The sequence below is a fragment of the Eutrema salsugineum genome, unplaced genomic scaffold (genome assembly GCF_000478725.1).
Source record: "Eutrema salsugineum unplaced genomic scaffold, Eutsalg1_0 scaffold_17, whole genome shotgun sequence".
NCBI classification, from domain to species: Eukaryota; Viridiplantae; Streptophyta; class Magnoliopsida; order Brassicales; family Brassicaceae; genus Eutrema; species Eutrema salsugineum.
This window is the reverse complement of record NW_006256852.1, coordinates 934,695-952,458: the sequence shown is the minus strand read 5'-3', so window position 1 is coordinate 952,458 and position 17,764 is coordinate 934,695. Positions and strand designations below refer to the sequence as shown.

Sequence of the window (17,764 nt, the reverse complement as noted above, 5' to 3'; positions counted from 1 at the left end):
TTCAAAGGCACTCTCCATCTGATCCAAAGCTTCAGGTGGAAAATACTCCTTAGCAAAAGCTTCCTGGAATTCCCGGTAGGTCAACTCATAACGACCTTGAGTCGCTTCGACCACACCATCCCACCATATCAGCGCCTCTTCCTTCAGGTACTGAACAGCTAGATCCTTCCGGTATCCCTCCGGACATCTCATGGCTTCAAAATTCCTCTCCAACCTTTTCCTCCAGTTATCCGCAGACACTGGGTCAGACCTCCCGCCAAAGGCTTCCATTCCCATATCCTTCAAGTGTTTCATGGCCTGATAATAGGTCAGTCCAAACACATTGACAGGCGCAGGAGGCGGTGGAGGCACATACTGCTGCTGAACATACACTGGCGGCACTACCATAGGCGGCGGCTCAAACACTGGCGGCTGCACATTCTGCTGCTCCTGATGCTGCGGCTGCTGCTGCTCCTGCTGAGCATTCACTCCCACTCCAGGGTTCCAGTGGCCATACATCTCCCGATAACGGCGCAATTCCTCCAGGACTGCAGCATGAGCAGCTCCCGCTGCTGGAGGCACTTGAACAGGCACACCTCCCGCAAGGTTCTCTCCCTGCTGATCCACTGGAGCTGGAGGCACAGGGGCAACACTTCCAGATGTGCCTGAGGCCTCATCAGCACCACCTGAACGACGAGCTTAGGATCTGGTGCGCACATTCTTTGCCCTCGGAGGCATCTGACATGACATGGAGACAGATAAGTTAGTCTGGTCCCGTAAAGACTAACTTCCTGCAAAAGAAAAGAACAACAAAACTAAAGAGGCTAGTCTAGGTGGTGGTTTTCTTTCTTTGAAAACATTTGAAAAAAAAAAAAAACTTGAAAACTTTTAAAACCTTTTAAACCATTTTTTTTTTGAAATCCGAATCCCATTTCCACTATTCTAGACTTAGCTCTCTTAATACCTAGTTCGAACCATGCTCTGATACCACTTGTGACATCCCGACCCGTCCTCCCTTTAGGAACCGGACGCGGACCGGCGATATCAATCCTAACTCCCCCCAACCGCTCCTCCTAGTGAGCCCAACGCCCTCTCTAGGCACGTGGGCCCAACGTCCTCTCTCTAGGCCCGTTGGCCCAACGCCCTCTCTAGGCCTGTTGGCCCACCACTGTCTGACGGTCGGGAGTCGTTAGTCCGGAAGGCTTGTAAGACTTGTCTACTTTCCCTGCAATCACCACATGATCTTTCCCCGTGCTTTGTCCTCACTCGCACGGTACCGCAGAGTACTTCCCGGTAGGTCACCCATCCTGAGACTACTCCAGCATCAGCACGCTTAACTCTGGAGTTCTCTCAGCACACTTGACCGGAAAAGATAAGTGCACTTTGTTGACATAGGTAGCCAAATCAATTCTTATAAGCCTTTCCGACTACCCGGAAATCGGGATGTTACAATTCTCTCCGATTTCCAAGGAATTCGTCCCCGAATTCTCCCTTTACCCCCACAGTGCTTGTACCAGGATCGTTCACCCTGTTACGGTGTGAGGCCACATGACGACTCCACACACGTGGTTGGGTGTCGGCTCTGATACCAAATTGTAACACCCCGATCCCTGGTTCCGGAGGAAACCAGAATAAACCGGGATATTAACTAACCTAAACTAAACCAATTCTAAATAACTTGTTGTTCTTTATTCAAATTCAACCCAAATCCAAGTCTTACAATAGAAATGAAATAACTTAGTAAATCCGAAATAAATAGAAACATTGTCTTAAGGAAAAAGGTGAAATAGTTCTTAAAAACAATAAAACTTCCTCCATTTCTGAAGGCACACCACACTAGAATTACTCGTCTAGTTCTTCCCAGACATCATCACAATCACACTCACAATCACAATCACTTGCATATCGGAATTTAGAGAGAGAGGGATGAGTAATTTGGGAGAATTACTCAGTGAGAACCAAACCAGGTTCCCGCCTTATTCATTTATTTCCACCAACATATCAAGAATAAATCTAATGAAACCAAACAAGCACTCTACAAGTGCACAAGCAACTAACAAGCAGTGATGTCTCCAATCCCGCCTCTCAATAGGCCAAACCACCTTGTCACTCGGACACAGGTCGACATCTCACCCTGTCACACAGACAGACGCCCTGTCACACAGACAGAGACCCTGTCACACAGACAGTCCAATCCCGGCATGCCACATGGACAGCCCCGTGAGTCATCACTCCACCGGATGAATGGATTATTGCCACGGTCACACAGACGGCACATAACCCAGCAAACAAGCCTGCATTCTGCACATCACTATACCAGAAACAGACTATGACCTTTAGGATTTCTACCAATCACTAACCAATCAACATGGTTATCAATCAATCATGCTGGTTCTTTCTCTAATGAGATCCTAGATCTTATTAGTTATATATATATATATATATATATATATATGGATCTGCCTAGATGCACAAGAAGACAGATCTGTCCCACCAGATCTAGACTCAACACACCAGAAGAAGATAAAGGGATAAGAAGAAAGACCTAGATCTAATCCTCACCTTGGCCTAAAAGCAGATCTGAGATTAAGGAGAACTAGAAGAGGCAAAAGAATCAAGCAACTTCTGAGAAGGTGGAGGCAGGCGAGTGCTCCTTCTTCTCTCGGCAAGCGGCGGCGGCGGCACCCTTCTCCGGCGGCGGCGGCGGCGTGCAGCTTCTCCTTCTCTCTCTCACTTTCTTTTCTTTGGGGGCTAGGGTAATTAGAGGCAGAATGAGGCTCATTAACTCCTAATTCCCTATTTATGTTAGGGTTTCTGGAGTGGGCCTTGTTTTGCTGGGCCTGCTCTAGTTAGGCTGGTTTTGGGATGTTACAAAACTAATATTGGCGGAAATTGACTATAAACAACAATTGGGGTTAAATTTCTTATAATGGACTATTGCAGTCCCTCTCTCTTCTGATTTTGGTAGAGCATGCAATGAAGTTTCACGTGCACTAGCATAATAATGACACTCCATCTTCATTGGACATGCTTTACAATTCGGTTTTGATTTCATGAAAAATATCTTTCCAAATGTAACCATAATGTAGTGTGATTTGTATAAAGTTTTTTTTGTCACATTTGCAGAGATCTGGCCAGACATATTTTTGAATATATTCTGAAAGTAGATACAGCTCTAGAAGATGCATTTATAGTTCATCGGATAATATTAGTGAGGTAACTCATATAGTTATTCGCCTAGCATTGGTGTCAACAGGGAACTCAATCTGATGTAGTGACAAATCGAACACACTCCATACTTTTCAATCATAATTTGTAGATGCTCACTAAATACTCATTGGTTGTGTTAGCCGGAACATCTCTTAGCCACTCTAATTCAATCTATTTGTGGTCTTGAACCAATTAGTTTAAAAAACTCTTGATTCTACGGGCAAGCTTGATGTTGATCTCACACCTTCTTTATTATATCAAAAAATATGTTTACATTTAAACACTGTAGGGCATACCAATCAACCATATGTCCATTATTGTTTATGTTCTCTTTCTTTTTTGCAAAATAGTTTCTGCTAGCCTTTTCAAATTGTCCCAGTCAAAGCTTTCTTTTGGCTTGGTCTTTGCAGCCCGACCATTCAGAATGTGTGTACTTAGCTTGTTCCTAGTTTTCCTATTCTTAATATTGGTATATATGCTCTTGTGTTGGATTCTTATTATTGATAGATAGGCATTTTTTTTATCTCGACGACCTTCATCAAAATTGTTTTTGAAATCATCAAAGTTTGCCTCAAACAGCACTATTGTTGATTGGTTGATAAAAGTAAAAGATTTTTCACTACTTGTAGAATTTTCCTGATTACAAACATCATTAATGTAATCATCATCATCAATCTCATATATGATGATGTTTGGTTTGCATATTCCTCAAGTTGAAGTTGCATTTTCCAGGGGCAAATTCATTATTGTTACTGAACTTCCCCACTTTTCATGACACGATCCTCTGTTGGTTCTGAAGAAAATTAATAATCTTTGTAACTATTTACATAAATTAATTTTTATTCTATAAGGTATCAAAATAGCTCTTTGAATTACTTGATAATTTTCTCAATGTATATTGATTTGGAAAGTATATCTTTATTTGGGTGGTTGAATCGAATAGGCTGTTTCACCTGATGTCCAAATAATGAACAAGTAGGAAACATATCTTAGTGTTTTCGCCTCTCAAACCCTTCCAGAATGTGATGGTTGTATAGGAGTTCATATATGTAATGCTCGGTATGCAGATCCTCTATGAATTTTAGAATTTTAGCTTACTAGCACCAACTCCTTAGATATATAAGTTTCCTAATAAGTGGAATGGAAGGAATTAAATCATTATTTTTCAAGGATCAAAAAGTCTTTAATATTAGCATACATTATTTCTGGTGTTACTGGTTCATCGATAATAGGTTCACATCCTTGATATCTTTTCGATTCTTCTTGCTTTTTGTCTTGAGCAAGAAATTAATACTTGCAGAAATTGATTATAACAGAATTGGAGTTAGATCTCCTATGATATATTATTACAGTCTTTTTTCGTCTGATATGTAATGCACTTTCAAGTGCCCAAGTATAACAACACTTCACTTTCATTGAACTTGCTTTGCAATTCGGTTTTGTTTCATAAAAAATACCTTTCCAAATGTAATCATAATGTAATGCAATTCGTATAAAGATTTTTGGTCACGTTTGCAGAGACCTAGCTAGATATATATTTTAAACATATTCCGAAATTGGGTACAACTCTAGAAGATGCATTTACAGCTCACTGAATATTGTCTGTGAGGTAACTCATTTGAGTCTTACAATTATTCGTAGGACATTGGTGTCAACATGGAATGCAATCTGATATACTGATAAAATCTAACGTACTTCATACTTTTCAATCCTAATCCATATATGCTCACTTGATACTCTTTGGCTCTGTTAGGCAGAACATCTCATAGCCACTCTAAATCAATCTCTTTGTGGTCTTTAACTAATTTTTTTAAGAATGCATTGATTATATGGGCAAGCTTGATGTTAATCCCACGCTTTCTTATTATATTAAAGATCTTGTTTAAGTATACATTGTAGTGCATCCCAATCAACCATGTACACTGTTGTTTTTGTTTTATTTCTTTTCGAGCAATTATTTTCTGCTTGGCTTTTAAAATTTTCCCAGTCAAAGCTTTCTTTTGGCTTGTTCTTCGCAGGTCGACCATTCAGACTGTGAGTACTTGATTTGTTCCTAGTCATCTTATTCTTCATGTTGATCAGCTCTTGTGTTGGATTCTTATTGTTGATCGATACGCATATGTTGATCTTGACTTCTTTCGTTATCATTGTTTTGAAATCATTAAATTATGCATCAAACAACACCATCTTTGATTGGTATATAACCGAAAGATTTGCTACTGCTTATAAAAGCTTTCTGATTACAAACATCATTAATGTAATCATCATCATGATTGGATTGCATATACCTTAGGTTGCAGTTCTATTTTCCAGGGGAAAATTCATTACTGTCACTGAACTTCCCAATTTTTCATGACATGATCCTCTGTTGGATCTGAAGACAATTGAAAACATTGTAGTTATTTTCATATATTAGTTGCTATTTCACAAGGTATCAAAATAGCTCATCGAATTATTTGATAAATTTTTAATATACATAGATGCATTAAAAATATATCTTTTCATGATATAATATATTTCTTTCTTGGAAAACACATCCCTGTTTAGGAGGTTGAAAGAAATGGCTGTTTAACCTGACGTCCAAACAGTGAACACATGGAAAACCTATCTTTGACGTCCAAATAGTGCACAACTAGTAAACCTATCTTTGAGTTTACGCTTCTCAAACTCTTCCAGAATGTGATGATTGTTTAGAAGTCCATAGACATAACGCTTTGTGCGTAGATCTACTATGTACTTTAGTTTATACCTGATTATCGATGCTTCTTGGGTGTTTAGTAGCACCAACTCCTTAGATATATGAGTTTTCTTGTTAAGTGGAATGGTAAGAATTGAAATTCCTCATTTTTAATGACATGATCCTCTGTTGGATCTGAAGACAATTGAAAACTTTGTAGCTATTTTCATAAATTAATTGGTATTCTACAAGGTATCAAAATATCTCTTTGAACTACCTGATATATATTTTTTAATGTACATTGATGTATTAAAGAGATGTCTTTTCATGATATAATTTATCTATTCATGGAAAATACATATTTGTTTAGGAGGTTGAATCGAACTGGCTGTTTCACCTGACATCCAAATAGTGAGCAAGTAGGAAACCTATCTTTAACGTCAAAATAATGAACAACTATGAAACCTATCTTTGAATTCTCACCTCTTAAACTCTTTCAGAATGTGATGGTTTTCTAGGAGTTCATAGAAGTAATGCTCTGTGTGCAGATTTTCAATGAATTTTAGTTTAGGCCTAACTATTGATGCTTTTCGGATTCTTAGCTAGTAATGATACATCATATTTTGACCACTTTTATGTATCGTTTTTATATGTTTTTCTTATGCTTTTTATTTTTTAAGTGTTTTTATAATGGTTTTCTAGTATTTATAGTTTCAAGACTATTTTCAGGAAACTTAGGTAAAATCTTTGCAAAATGGATAGAAGAACAGATTTTTAGCTCAGAGTCAAACAGTCATAAATTCACCCTCAAATGAAGACTTTCTCACCGTCTGATCCAGCTCAAATTTGGAGATCTTATAGACGGAACAGCTAGATTTCTAGCACACTTGACATCAGAACAATCCAACGGTTCAATCTAAAGTTACACGAAGAGCAAGATGTCCAGTCAATCAGCAGACCAGCCTTCTGGACACAGCCAACACTTGGTTTCCCACGGTCGCCCACTTCCTGACCGCAGAGAATCAACGTTCAGACCCAAGAAGCCCAATTTCAAGCCCATTCGATTGTTTCTTTGAAGAAACCCTAAGTGACGTCCAGAAATGACAGGAAGATCCATAAATACTTGTTTTAAGAACCCTAAGCCGTATGTTATGTTATTCTAAGTGTTAGGTGTTCTTAGCTTTTCATACTTTTAGTTTGTTTTAGGTTTAGAGAGATAGAGATCTATCTCTTGAACCTTTTTGGTTTCTTCTGCAATATCGATTTCAATACAGTTTCTCAATACAATGTTTTTGCTTTCTTTAATCATGTCTGAGTAGTTTATTTGTTGGGTTTAAGGGAATTTTCGATGGGGATCATCTATGTTCAATGAGGATTGCATGAGCTATTAAGCTGAATCCTAGAACCTTTTATTCTAAACTTATTTTTAATGCATGGGAGTAGCATCATGAACTATAATCTGATTTAGGTTCGTAGTGTTGCGAGAGTTTTCATTAGGGGCCAAATCTAGTTTGAGAAGAGCAATTCTGCCATAGGAGATGAAAGTTATCTATGGGTGAGTTATGAATGTAGAAGAGTCTAGTGCAAGATTGCGTACATCTGTGGTCGGGGCCAGAGACGAAAGCTACTAGTCAAGGTCTTGGATGACAATTGGTTATGATCACGAGAGGGACGTAGTCATACATTTGTGCTCGAGTTCTAAACGTTTTAGCTAGGATCTTTTATATTACTTTTTAGCAATGTTTTGAATCGTTCATATCCCGTAGAGAATCTCTGACAACCCAGGCCTCGTTTTTATAAGTCTTACACCGATTTTTATTCAAGCTTTTTACAATAGGTCATTTTTACTTTCCAGCCGATTTTCTTAAGTCTTAGCATTAGGTCATTTTTAGTTTTTAATCGTTTTTTTCTTTTCCCGTTTAGTTTAGGATTTAAGTTTTTAGTGATACCAAAATCCCCTTCAAATATCGATTAGTTCTAGACTTCCTTACTTCAATCTCTTTCAAAGGTTTTTGCAGAAAAGATCATCATTCTCTGTGGATTTGATCCTTAAGTACTATAATCGATTAGCCGTGCACTTGTCGTTTTAAATTTCTAATTGATTCCTTTAGGGTAAAACTTGTTCTCTCACACCGCACACATCAAGTAACACCAACTCTTTAAGTATATAAGTTTCCTTGTTAAGTGGAATGATAGGAATTGAATCCTTATTTTCCAAGGATCAAGAAATTCTTCAGTATTAGCTCACACTATTTCTGGTATTACTGGTTCATTGATGATAGGTTCACATCCTTGAGATCTTTTCGATTCTTCTTGCTTTTTGTCTTGAGGAAAGAACTAATACTAGCGGAAATTGGCCATAACAGGAATGGGGTTAGATCTCTTGTGATGGATTATTACAGTCCATCTCTTTTAGGATTTTGGTAGACCATCTAATGCACTTTCATGTGCACTAGCATAATAACGACACTCTATCTTTATTGGACATGCTTTGTAATTCGATTTTGATTTCATGCAAAATATTTATCCAAATATAATCATAATGTAGTACAATTTATATAAAGATTTTTGGTCGTGTTTGCAAAGACCTGGCCAGATATATTTTTGAATATATTTCAAAATTGGATTCAACTCTAGAAGATGCATTTACAGCTCATCGGATAATGTGTGTGAGGTAGCTCAATCTGAGTCTTACAATTATTCGTCGAACATTAGTGTCAACAGGGAATGCAATCTCTATAGTGACAAATCTAACGCATTCCATATTTTTCAATCCTAATCTATATATGCTCACTAGATACTTCTTCGCATTGTTAGGCGAAACATCTCTTAACCACTCTAAATCAATTTATTTGTGTTGTTGAACCAATTTTTTAAGAAGACCTTGATTATATGGGCAAGCTTGGTGTTGATTCCACGCCTTCTTATTATATTAAAGATCTTGTTTAAGTATGCACTGTAGTGCATCCCAATCAACCATGTCCATTGTTGTTTTTGTTCTCTTTCTCTTTAGGCAATATTTTCTACTTACCTTTTGAAACTACCCCAGTCAAAGCTTTCTTTTGAGTCTTTATTTGCAGGTCGATTATTCAGACTTAAAATACTTGGTTTGTTCCTAGTCTTCTTATTACTCATGTTGATCTGTTATTGTGTTGAATTCTTATTGTTGATGGATACCCATATGTTGACATTGACTTCTTTCATCCATATTGTTTCTGAAATCATCAAAGTTTGCATCAAACATCATCGTCTTTGATTGGTTAATAAAACTGATGGATTTTTCAATGTTCATAGAACGTTTTTGACTACAAACATTATTAATGTCGTCATCATCCTAATTTTTTTATCTACGATGATGATTGGGTTACATATTCATCAAGTTGCAGGTTTTGTTTTTCGGATCCAAATCATTATTGTTACTGAACTTTTCCACTCTTCATTATATGATCTTTTTGGATTAAAAGATTACTGCAAACCCTGCAGCTATGTTCATAAATGCATAACTCGATGAGTGGTCTGCCATATTCTTGATGAGAAAAACACCAACAATTGAATCAACAATTAGATCCTCTCTACGGTGACAATCTTATATCACCATGTACAAGATGCATGCAAGCAATAAATAAATTTGCACATCAGTGGAGCACTTTTCTCTTCGCACCATTTATGTTTATCCTCATTTAATCCTTCAATGTACTCAGAATCAAGAGTTTTCATAGTCTTGTTGTTTCGGCATCTAGTTCTCCTTTTATGATGGTTTTCTCATCATGATAAGGAATTATTCAACCATTTTTTTGGCACTACACCGCTGCTTTATGTTTCTAATATATCTTTTAATGTAGAACTGGTGCAGATTCTCAATTATGTAGAAAATTAAGACTTTCTTTTGTAAGGTTTAGTTTATTGAATAACCCGATGATGAAATTAACTGAATAATTTGGTGATAAATTTTAACTAATAAATTGATGTTAGAATTACTTAAAAAACTTTATTCTCATATTTCTCTTATGAGATGTACCTGTTGAAATTTGGCGTCACTACTGCAGGTGTAACTCTCTTGCGTTGAGTTCACTTTATACAGGGTTTTGTTTGTTTTCTTCGTTCTAGACACACCTGATTGCATCTTTGATACTATGTTTTTAAGCTATGGATTTGTGCGTCTCAGAATTAGAATAAAATTAGAATAGTCATAACTTGTTTTGGGACATGCTTAAGCATTTTTCTTGGTGGTGTACATCGCATCCCCAGTTTAACCCGGTATTAATCAAAACCAGTTCGCAGAGACTTAGGTTTACGAAGATTGGAATTAAGGTTAATTCGGGTGGGCCGACATAAGACTCTCTGGAGATCCGTTAAAGCTCAGTTTCACAAAATTAGCCGACCTTTCCGGATTTCACAGAGGATTTCCGAAAATATCAGAGGAAAATGTCAAATCCCACATTGAGAAGGAAAAGGAAACCGCCTTAGGATTCGAATAAATAGATGAAGATTTCATTCATTCGAGGCATCCGCAAATCAAGAGCAAAGAGAGACCTTAGAAGTGGGCTTTGAGATCGTTAAATTACTTCGAGTTCTCTTTTTGTTAACAAGGTCGTAAAAACTACAACGACCTTACCACAAGTTGTATTTTTCTGAACTATCTTCTAATAAAATAAGACTTTTGATTCGAATATTACTGTTTTACCCTTTAGTGTGATATTATATATAAACAATTGGCGCCGTCTGTGAGGAACTACAGAATATTTTCAATCTAGCTTGATGAGAAGAAAAAATTCGGCAATGGCAGACCTAACTGCTTCTGAAACAAGGAATGGCAACAACACCGTCTTACCTCCGGACGGCACGCCCTGAAACCTTGACAACACTCCGGAAGACCCAGACGGAGCAGATCCAATCAATACCAGAATTCCTACGGGCCGGTCGGATGTTCGATCAAAACGCCCTTCTCCAGGCAATAACAGCCCAGTTTCAAGAGATAACTAAACAGAACAACAAACACATGGACCTCATGGGGCCCAAATCGCCGGTCAGTCAAACGAAAACTCCATTGCGAAGTCATAACCTAATAGCCGACCTCAATTCGGAAGGCAACCCAACTGGAACAGTCCGATCTATAGCCTTGGGATCTACCGTCAATCCAGTCGCCCAACCGGCCTTCAATCATGACGAATAATTTGAAGCTATGAAGACCAAACTTTGCAAAATCACCTCTAGTTTCCACTCTGGCCCTGGAAGGGAGAAAATGCAAGAGCTGCACAGGACTCATCAGTACTCACGACTATGCTGCAGGTAGGTTTCCACTCCTACGAAAAATCGTCTATTTCATTCTAGGTCGGATACTTAATGAAAACTATCGTAACACTAACTATCTAGATCAGATACGAGGTGATCAATCAAGCATACATGCATTAAAGATAAGAATAAACATAGAACATAGTTAAAATCTCAGATCTGAAAATCTAGATGTCTTAATCGATTATGAGAGCCCCTTTCGGGCACCCTATGCCCAACTCAGGATCTACTCAGTCATGGCTGAGGTCGACATCATCATTGGTTTTAATGAAAGCAATCAAAACATTAAAGAAAAAAGATGAAAGAAAGCTTCTCTATTGATGAAATCAGAGTTGAAGAATCCTCTCTAAAAAATCACATAAAACGGCTGGGAAAAAGGGTTTATGTAAAAGTATGAAAGGTGATGTCTAAAAAGACTGAAATGACAAGTATTTATAGTCTTCAATACTCCAAGGTCTCTAGGGTTCCGGATTTGAGGCTGGGAAATGACTTGGACTTCAGAAATGGGATTCTTAAGTCAGAGATGTCTGGCCGCGGTCGCGTGAAGTGTAACCGTGGGGAATGAGGGCTTGGCCACAGTCGCGTGGCTCTGGCCGCGGTGGATTGGCTGTTGGCCGCGGTCGCATGGCTTGTCGGCCGTCTTCAAATGTCTCCGGAGCAAATGAAATATCTTGAGATCCAACCATTGGAATTAATTTTGATTAAAATCTATTGCACTTAGATTTAACTTCCAGTCAACTAGCTCTTAACGTTCATTAAAATTTTTGGTGGTTCTCATCAAAGAAAGTATAAGCAAGACGATCTAAGCTAGGTATCAAAAGAGGTCATTCTAGGGGTGAGGTTTAAAATGTTTCTCGGTTACCTAAAGATTTGAAAGAGGAAACACTTTTAGATATAAAGTCATAGAGAGCACGAAATTACCAATAAGAATGAGTTCTATGAGGCAATATAAATCTTGATAACGTTTCTGATACTCTTCCTTCCTAATTCCATTAAGTCTTTCTCTTTTGTGACTGAAAAACTGCGTCGTTCCGCTTCTCTCCAACGTTTTTGCACATATCTGCTGATATAAACTAAAGAGAGAATGCATGAGGTTTGAAAACAAAAGGTTTGGGGTTATGGTATGGTACCAGATAAAGATGAACTAGCCATCTAGGACGACAAAGAGTGGTAGAAATGATGAAAAAGATATCCTAGATGTATATCTCGATGCCTACCTATAATCAATTATGAGAAAATTAGATATTAATATTAAAGTCAAATAAAATGAGCTAGTATATCTTGTTAGAAATAATCTCCATGAATTGAAGTCCTCTGGGAGTTCGAAATGCACGTACTTTAGCTACCGCCTAGTCTAGTGCTAACCATAAATGAGCTATCATGCATAGTGTAGAAGCGTGCGTGTCTAAATCATCATAGTTTTGTGTCAAACATTCCTAAAAAATACTAAAAGTTGCATAGGTTACATATTAATTTTTTTAAAAGTACTTGAAATTAAAAAACAAGGCAAAAAAAGATTAATACGGATAGACATCCTCCCCCAGATAATCACACTGTCCCAGTGTGAAAAAGTTGGTGAGAATATGATGAATAAAAGCAATATTGTCTAAAAATAAAAGAAAACAAAACGATGATAGAACTGTGATGGTGGTGAAATGACGATGAAGTGCTGATGATCAATCTTCCTCTGATGTGTCTGCCTCAAACTGGTGCTGCTCCTGCAGGAAGGTGACGACGCGCCCAAAACGTCGTCCCTGTCTTCAAATCTGCGCTCCAGGTCAGACTGTGTGCGTGATGATGTAGATGATGAGGTATGGTCGGTGGAAACTGATGGCTGATAGCGAGAACGTGCTACAGCCGCGTCGCGCTTGGTCTTAGCCACTATGTATTGCCCGATAGTGAGTGGCAGGCGAGGTACAGAAGGTAGAAACTCATCAGGTCCCGAAGTCCATTGTGGGCGTGCTCCATTACACAGTCTCAAGACTGATGCTGATGGTAAACAAACTCGGTGCTCTCGGTGCCAGTGCAATACTTGTAACCGAACCTGTCTGGATCGAAAATGGCACGAGAGATAGTGTGATCTCGAGAGAGATAGTGTGATCTCGAGAGAGATAGAGTAGGTCATACCAGACGTCGGAAAGTGGATCATCAGATGATAAATCAAATCCTACAGCATGTAGTATGGCTGTAATGGCGCTCCCAAAAGCAGTAGTAGCATCCTCACATCCATGTAAATCATGCTTCACCTTCACCATGTTATGTGCGATGATCCAGGCAAACAAGGCTCTAGAGATAATCGTGTGCGCCAAGAGTTTATGCACAACTCTCACTGCAGGATGAGTAAGAAGGACTGACCTGGATCTCCCGCTATCATAGACGCTATGACCCATCTCTCTCCATAAGTCAAAATCAGGATCTTCTTAGAGATGAATGCCATCAGTGTATGGAAGCTTAAGAGCTTCACAAAGTGCAGAAATGCTAAGTGAGTAGGACTGTCTGCGGGTAAAGAATGATAAAACACCGTCAGATGCTCTGGGGCTCCTCCTCTTCGTGTGGTGAAGGGTGACGGTTGCTAAAAACTCGCGAGCTAGCTCGGCATAAGTTGGAAGATTCAGCTCCATGTAGGGTCTCAACCTAAGTGCATCGATGTACCAGATGACATCTTCTCTAATCCCAAGCATCTCGAGTATATGATAATCAATGCAGGGCATTGGTTTGATGTTAAGCATCTTGAAACCACCTTGCATAGTCGACTCTTGGGTTGATCTCCTTCCCAATGTATCTGATCTTTTGGTGGCTTGGGAATCGCATGGGCCTCTCGTGAATGTTGGAGCAGCCTCATCACTCGACCTCTTGTTCTTGGTCTAGCTCGATTCAGCATGTACTCTCCTAGAGTAATATCATCAGGTATTGCCTTGGAGTTGTCACCAGTGCGACGGCATCTCCGAGACTCGGTTCGTTCCATTTCCCTATAAGACAAGGTATCTCGGAAAATGAGTGAATATGGATGCTGAGTTTAACATATTAACGATTAGTTAAACCAACAAGCAAGCATAATTGATATCAAATCGAAAAATTGAGTAGTTCATGACCAAATTCGGATTTGTGGTGTTCTTGACATAGAAATTTTCTAAAATTTGGTTTAATTGAGCAATTTCCATGCAAATATATAGGTTACCTAATACTAATCACTCATCACACAATATTTGATCAAATTCATCAACTTTACTAGTCCAAATTCGATTTTCAAAAAGCATATGCTAACTCTATCTTTTCTTGTCATGCATGTAGATTTCAAATTTGAAAATTCTCAATTCCTCTTAATCCAGGTGTTAAATCGATTTCCAGACAACCTAGAAGGCTAATCTATTATTCTTAAGCTATCTCCACCAGTAATAAACCTAGATTTAAGCTTTTTAAGAAAACCTTAAATTCCAAAACCAATTAAAAATGACGAGTTTGAGTTTCATACCTTGCTGGAAAGAGAGATTTGATGATAGATCTGAAATCAACTTTGAAAAAGAGTGAGGTTTGGTCCAAGAATCTCTTAAAAAGTTTAAGAATTGCAAAAGATGTTCTATCTCCTAAATCTCCAAGTCTCTTGGAAGAGAAGAGAAAAAAGAGTTTTGATCAAAAAGTGCATTTTCTTTCTTTAAAAAGCCTTTTTGTGGCAAAAACGAAAAAAATTTTGGGAATTCAAAAGCTTACAAAACTTACCTTACTTGTTTGTTACGTAACCGGAAATTAAAAACTTACGGAAAATCAGAATAAGCTGTCCCGGGAATCTCTGAAAAAGTATTGGGAATCGCACGTCCCGTCTCAACGACCAACGACCGCAGTCAGAAGACGCGCGAGCGCGGTGAATAAGGGTCCAGCTGCGGTCACATTCATGGTGCCGTGGTCGGATTTAACGTTGGTCGTGGGTCGGTTGTTTGCGACCACGGCCGATTTTCCTGCGGCCTATACCCTTCATCCAGGTCTTGCCGGGCCGAGCAGCTAAAAACCTCTCTTTTTTTGGTTTTTTTTTTATTATTTTGTTGTGTTTTTGATTTATAAGGGTACCTGAAACTTTAAAAGAAAGACAAAACATAAATTGCAAAAAAAAAAAAAAACTAAAAGAAAGTGTACCTAAATGGGTTGCCTCCCATTAAGCGCTTTTGTTTTAAGTCGTTTACCTCAACTTAGGCTTTATAAGATCAGGTTGGAGGATATGACACTTCTCTTGATGTGCCTTTATCATTTTCGGGTGCTGGAGATTTAGCCTCTTCTTCTTGTAATACTTCTTTCCCTTACTTTTCTTTCGGACTTTAACGTTGTTTAGAACCTTTTTAGTGTTCTCGATCAGTTCTTGGATCTGTTCCTCACTAAACTCTGTTGAATCTGGTGGAATGATGATCTTGATTTTTGCAAAAGGCCTTGACTCCTCCTTGTCTTTCTCTTTTGGCCGCTTTTCTTTGTTCGAAGCATCGCCTGGGACAGTGGGATGAAACTTCTTGCGGTCCACGTTCAGAAAGACAGCATGCCAGTTTGCATGATCGATTACTGCTCCTACTATAGCTAGAAACGGTCGGCCGAATATAAGTGGTCTCTCTTTGTCTTCATCCATTTCCAGAACTTGGAAATCTGCTGGAACAATCTTGTTCCCAACTAGAATTTGCAAGTCATGAATCGCTCCTTCGGTATCTTTTTGAGATGAATCTCCAAAGATAACATTAACCGTCAACGTCCTTAAGGTCTTTATCCCCAATTTTTTAGAAAATTTTTAGACATGATGTTGACATTGGTTCCGGAATCGCATAAACAGTCTGTGAATTTGATTCCTGAAATGAAACATTGGAAAGAAAAACGTCCCGGTTCATCGGCTTTTGTAAGCTTTTGAAGCGGGAACGTTGGGATACCTTAAAGGATGGTTGTTTTGCATCGAAATTCTTGTAGAGAGGTATAAAACTGAGGTCTCCTTGTCCTCTCCATCAGTTTCAGCTCCTTCTTCGGGCAATATAGTGATGGCATTACAAAATCTCTTGGGTTATCTTCAACTCTCCTGGGAAGAGCTTCATTTTGTCTTTTCATAGAATCAGCTTTTTGACGTGAGAAGATAAAGCTTCAAACTTCCCGTTCAGGTCATTGTACATGCAATCGACTTTCACGTTCATGTCTTTAGCTGCCTTCTCGTTTGTCATAACAAGCTGTTGGATAGACTGTTCAAGTCTTCCGATTTATGAAGCTAGCTGGTTTGTTGTAACTCCCTGCTGTTTTCCAAATTGATTATTGAATCCCGTACCTTAATATTTATATAGTTGTCGCGGCTGAAAAGCTCCAGTCCCTCCAAAATTTTCACCTTGGAACTTGTTTTGGAAGGGTCTCTGCTGCGGTGGATAATGCTGGTCTTGGAGGTTCTCCACACTTGGATTTCGGTAAAAAAGAGAGATTGTTGAAATTTGTATTTCGGAAGTTGTTGTTGAAACCATTGTTACATAGTTCACTTCTTCTTCCTGAAAGGTTGGATTAGCGTGATTGGTATCACAAGGTCCTTCATCTTCTGTGCCATTAATTGTCTCACAAGCGTAGATTGGGTGATTGTGGCTTTTTAAAAGTTGGATCATCATGTTCTTCAACTCGGTTATCTCTTTATTGTTCGTTCCAGTCGGCTTCGTCGATCGATCGTATTCCGGGCAATCATTGCTATTGGCTTAAGCCAAAATTTCGATGAGAGCTCTTCCTTGTACTATCGTCTTTTGTCTGAAATCTTCATTGCTGACTGTTTCAAGTGAAAGTTTGTACTTTGGTTGCAAACCTCTGTAAAATGTGCTCAGCAGGCTTGCTCCGGGAAATCCATGGTGAGGTCAATCACGGTCATACTCTTTAAAACGCTCCCAGGCTTCATAGAAAGGTTCAGCCGGTCCTTGCTGGAAACTTGAGATCTTTGTTCTAAGTAAGTTTGACCTTGACTTAGCATAGAAGCGGTTCAGAAAAGCAGTTTTACATTCTTCCCAATTAGTAATCGATCATGCAAGCAAAGATTTCAACCAACGGTGAGTTTTATCTGCTAATGAAAAAGGGAACAACTTACACTTTAGATAGTCTACTAGAACTTGGTTTATCCTCATCATGATGCAGATTTTTTCAAAGAGTTCAATATAATCCATTGGATGTTCGGAAGGACCTCCATGGAACTGGTTTTATTTTACCAAAGAGATGATTTGAGGCTTGACTTCAAACTTGTTCCAGTTCGGGAATGGCACTTGAATTGCAGTTCGATTATGAAAATTCTGAGTAAGTGCATCAAAATCAGCTATGTGATGGTTCCTGGCTTGTCTTCGGTGTTGATTTTCTTGCTGAACAGGGCGGTTATTGCGTCCATTCGGCTGCATCTCCTGGTTGTTACCATCGGCTACATTGATCGGTGCATCAACGTCTTCGCATTCTTCTCTCTCTTGGTTTTGAGGATTTCTTGGAGGGATCTCATTCTATTCTCCATCTTGTTGAGAATGTTCACCTTCTCTGTGATCATTCTCTTCATTTTCAGTATGCTCGGACCCATCTTGGTCCTTGTTTAGGTTTCGGTTAACAGGATCTCTAGGGTGGTCATCGTCGGCCATTCCTTGC

General features: G+C 38.8%; 1 protein-coding gene and 1 non-coding gene across 2 annotated transcripts in view; one reads left to right on the top strand and one right to left on the bottom strand.

The window, feature by feature from the left end:
• The window catches only part of LOC112087599, a 21,885-nt gene extending 4,128 nt beyond the window's left edge, over positions 1 to 17,757 (bottom strand). The window contains exons 1-6 of the mRNA XM_024157542.1: positions 17,655 to 17,757; positions 15,334 to 15,841; positions 14,009 to 14,127; positions 13,514 to 13,654; positions 768 to 770; positions 10 to 665 (exon numbers count right to left, since the gene is read on the bottom strand). Coding sequence (XP_024013310.1) covers positions 10 to 665; positions 768 to 770; positions 13,514 to 13,654; positions 14,009 to 14,127; positions 15,334 to 15,841; positions 17,655 to 17,757 — 1,530 coding nt within the window. The remainder of the gene's footprint in view (positions 1 to 9; positions 666 to 767; positions 771 to 13,513; positions 13,655 to 14,008; positions 14,128 to 15,333; positions 15,842 to 17,654) is intronic.
• Positions 16,988 to 17,094, top strand: LOC112087682. Its single transcript, XR_002900227.1, has one exon. It is a non-coding gene; the product is annotated as a small nucleolar RNA R71 (small nucleolar RNA).
• Positions 17,758 to 17,764: the final 7 nt, after the last annotated feature.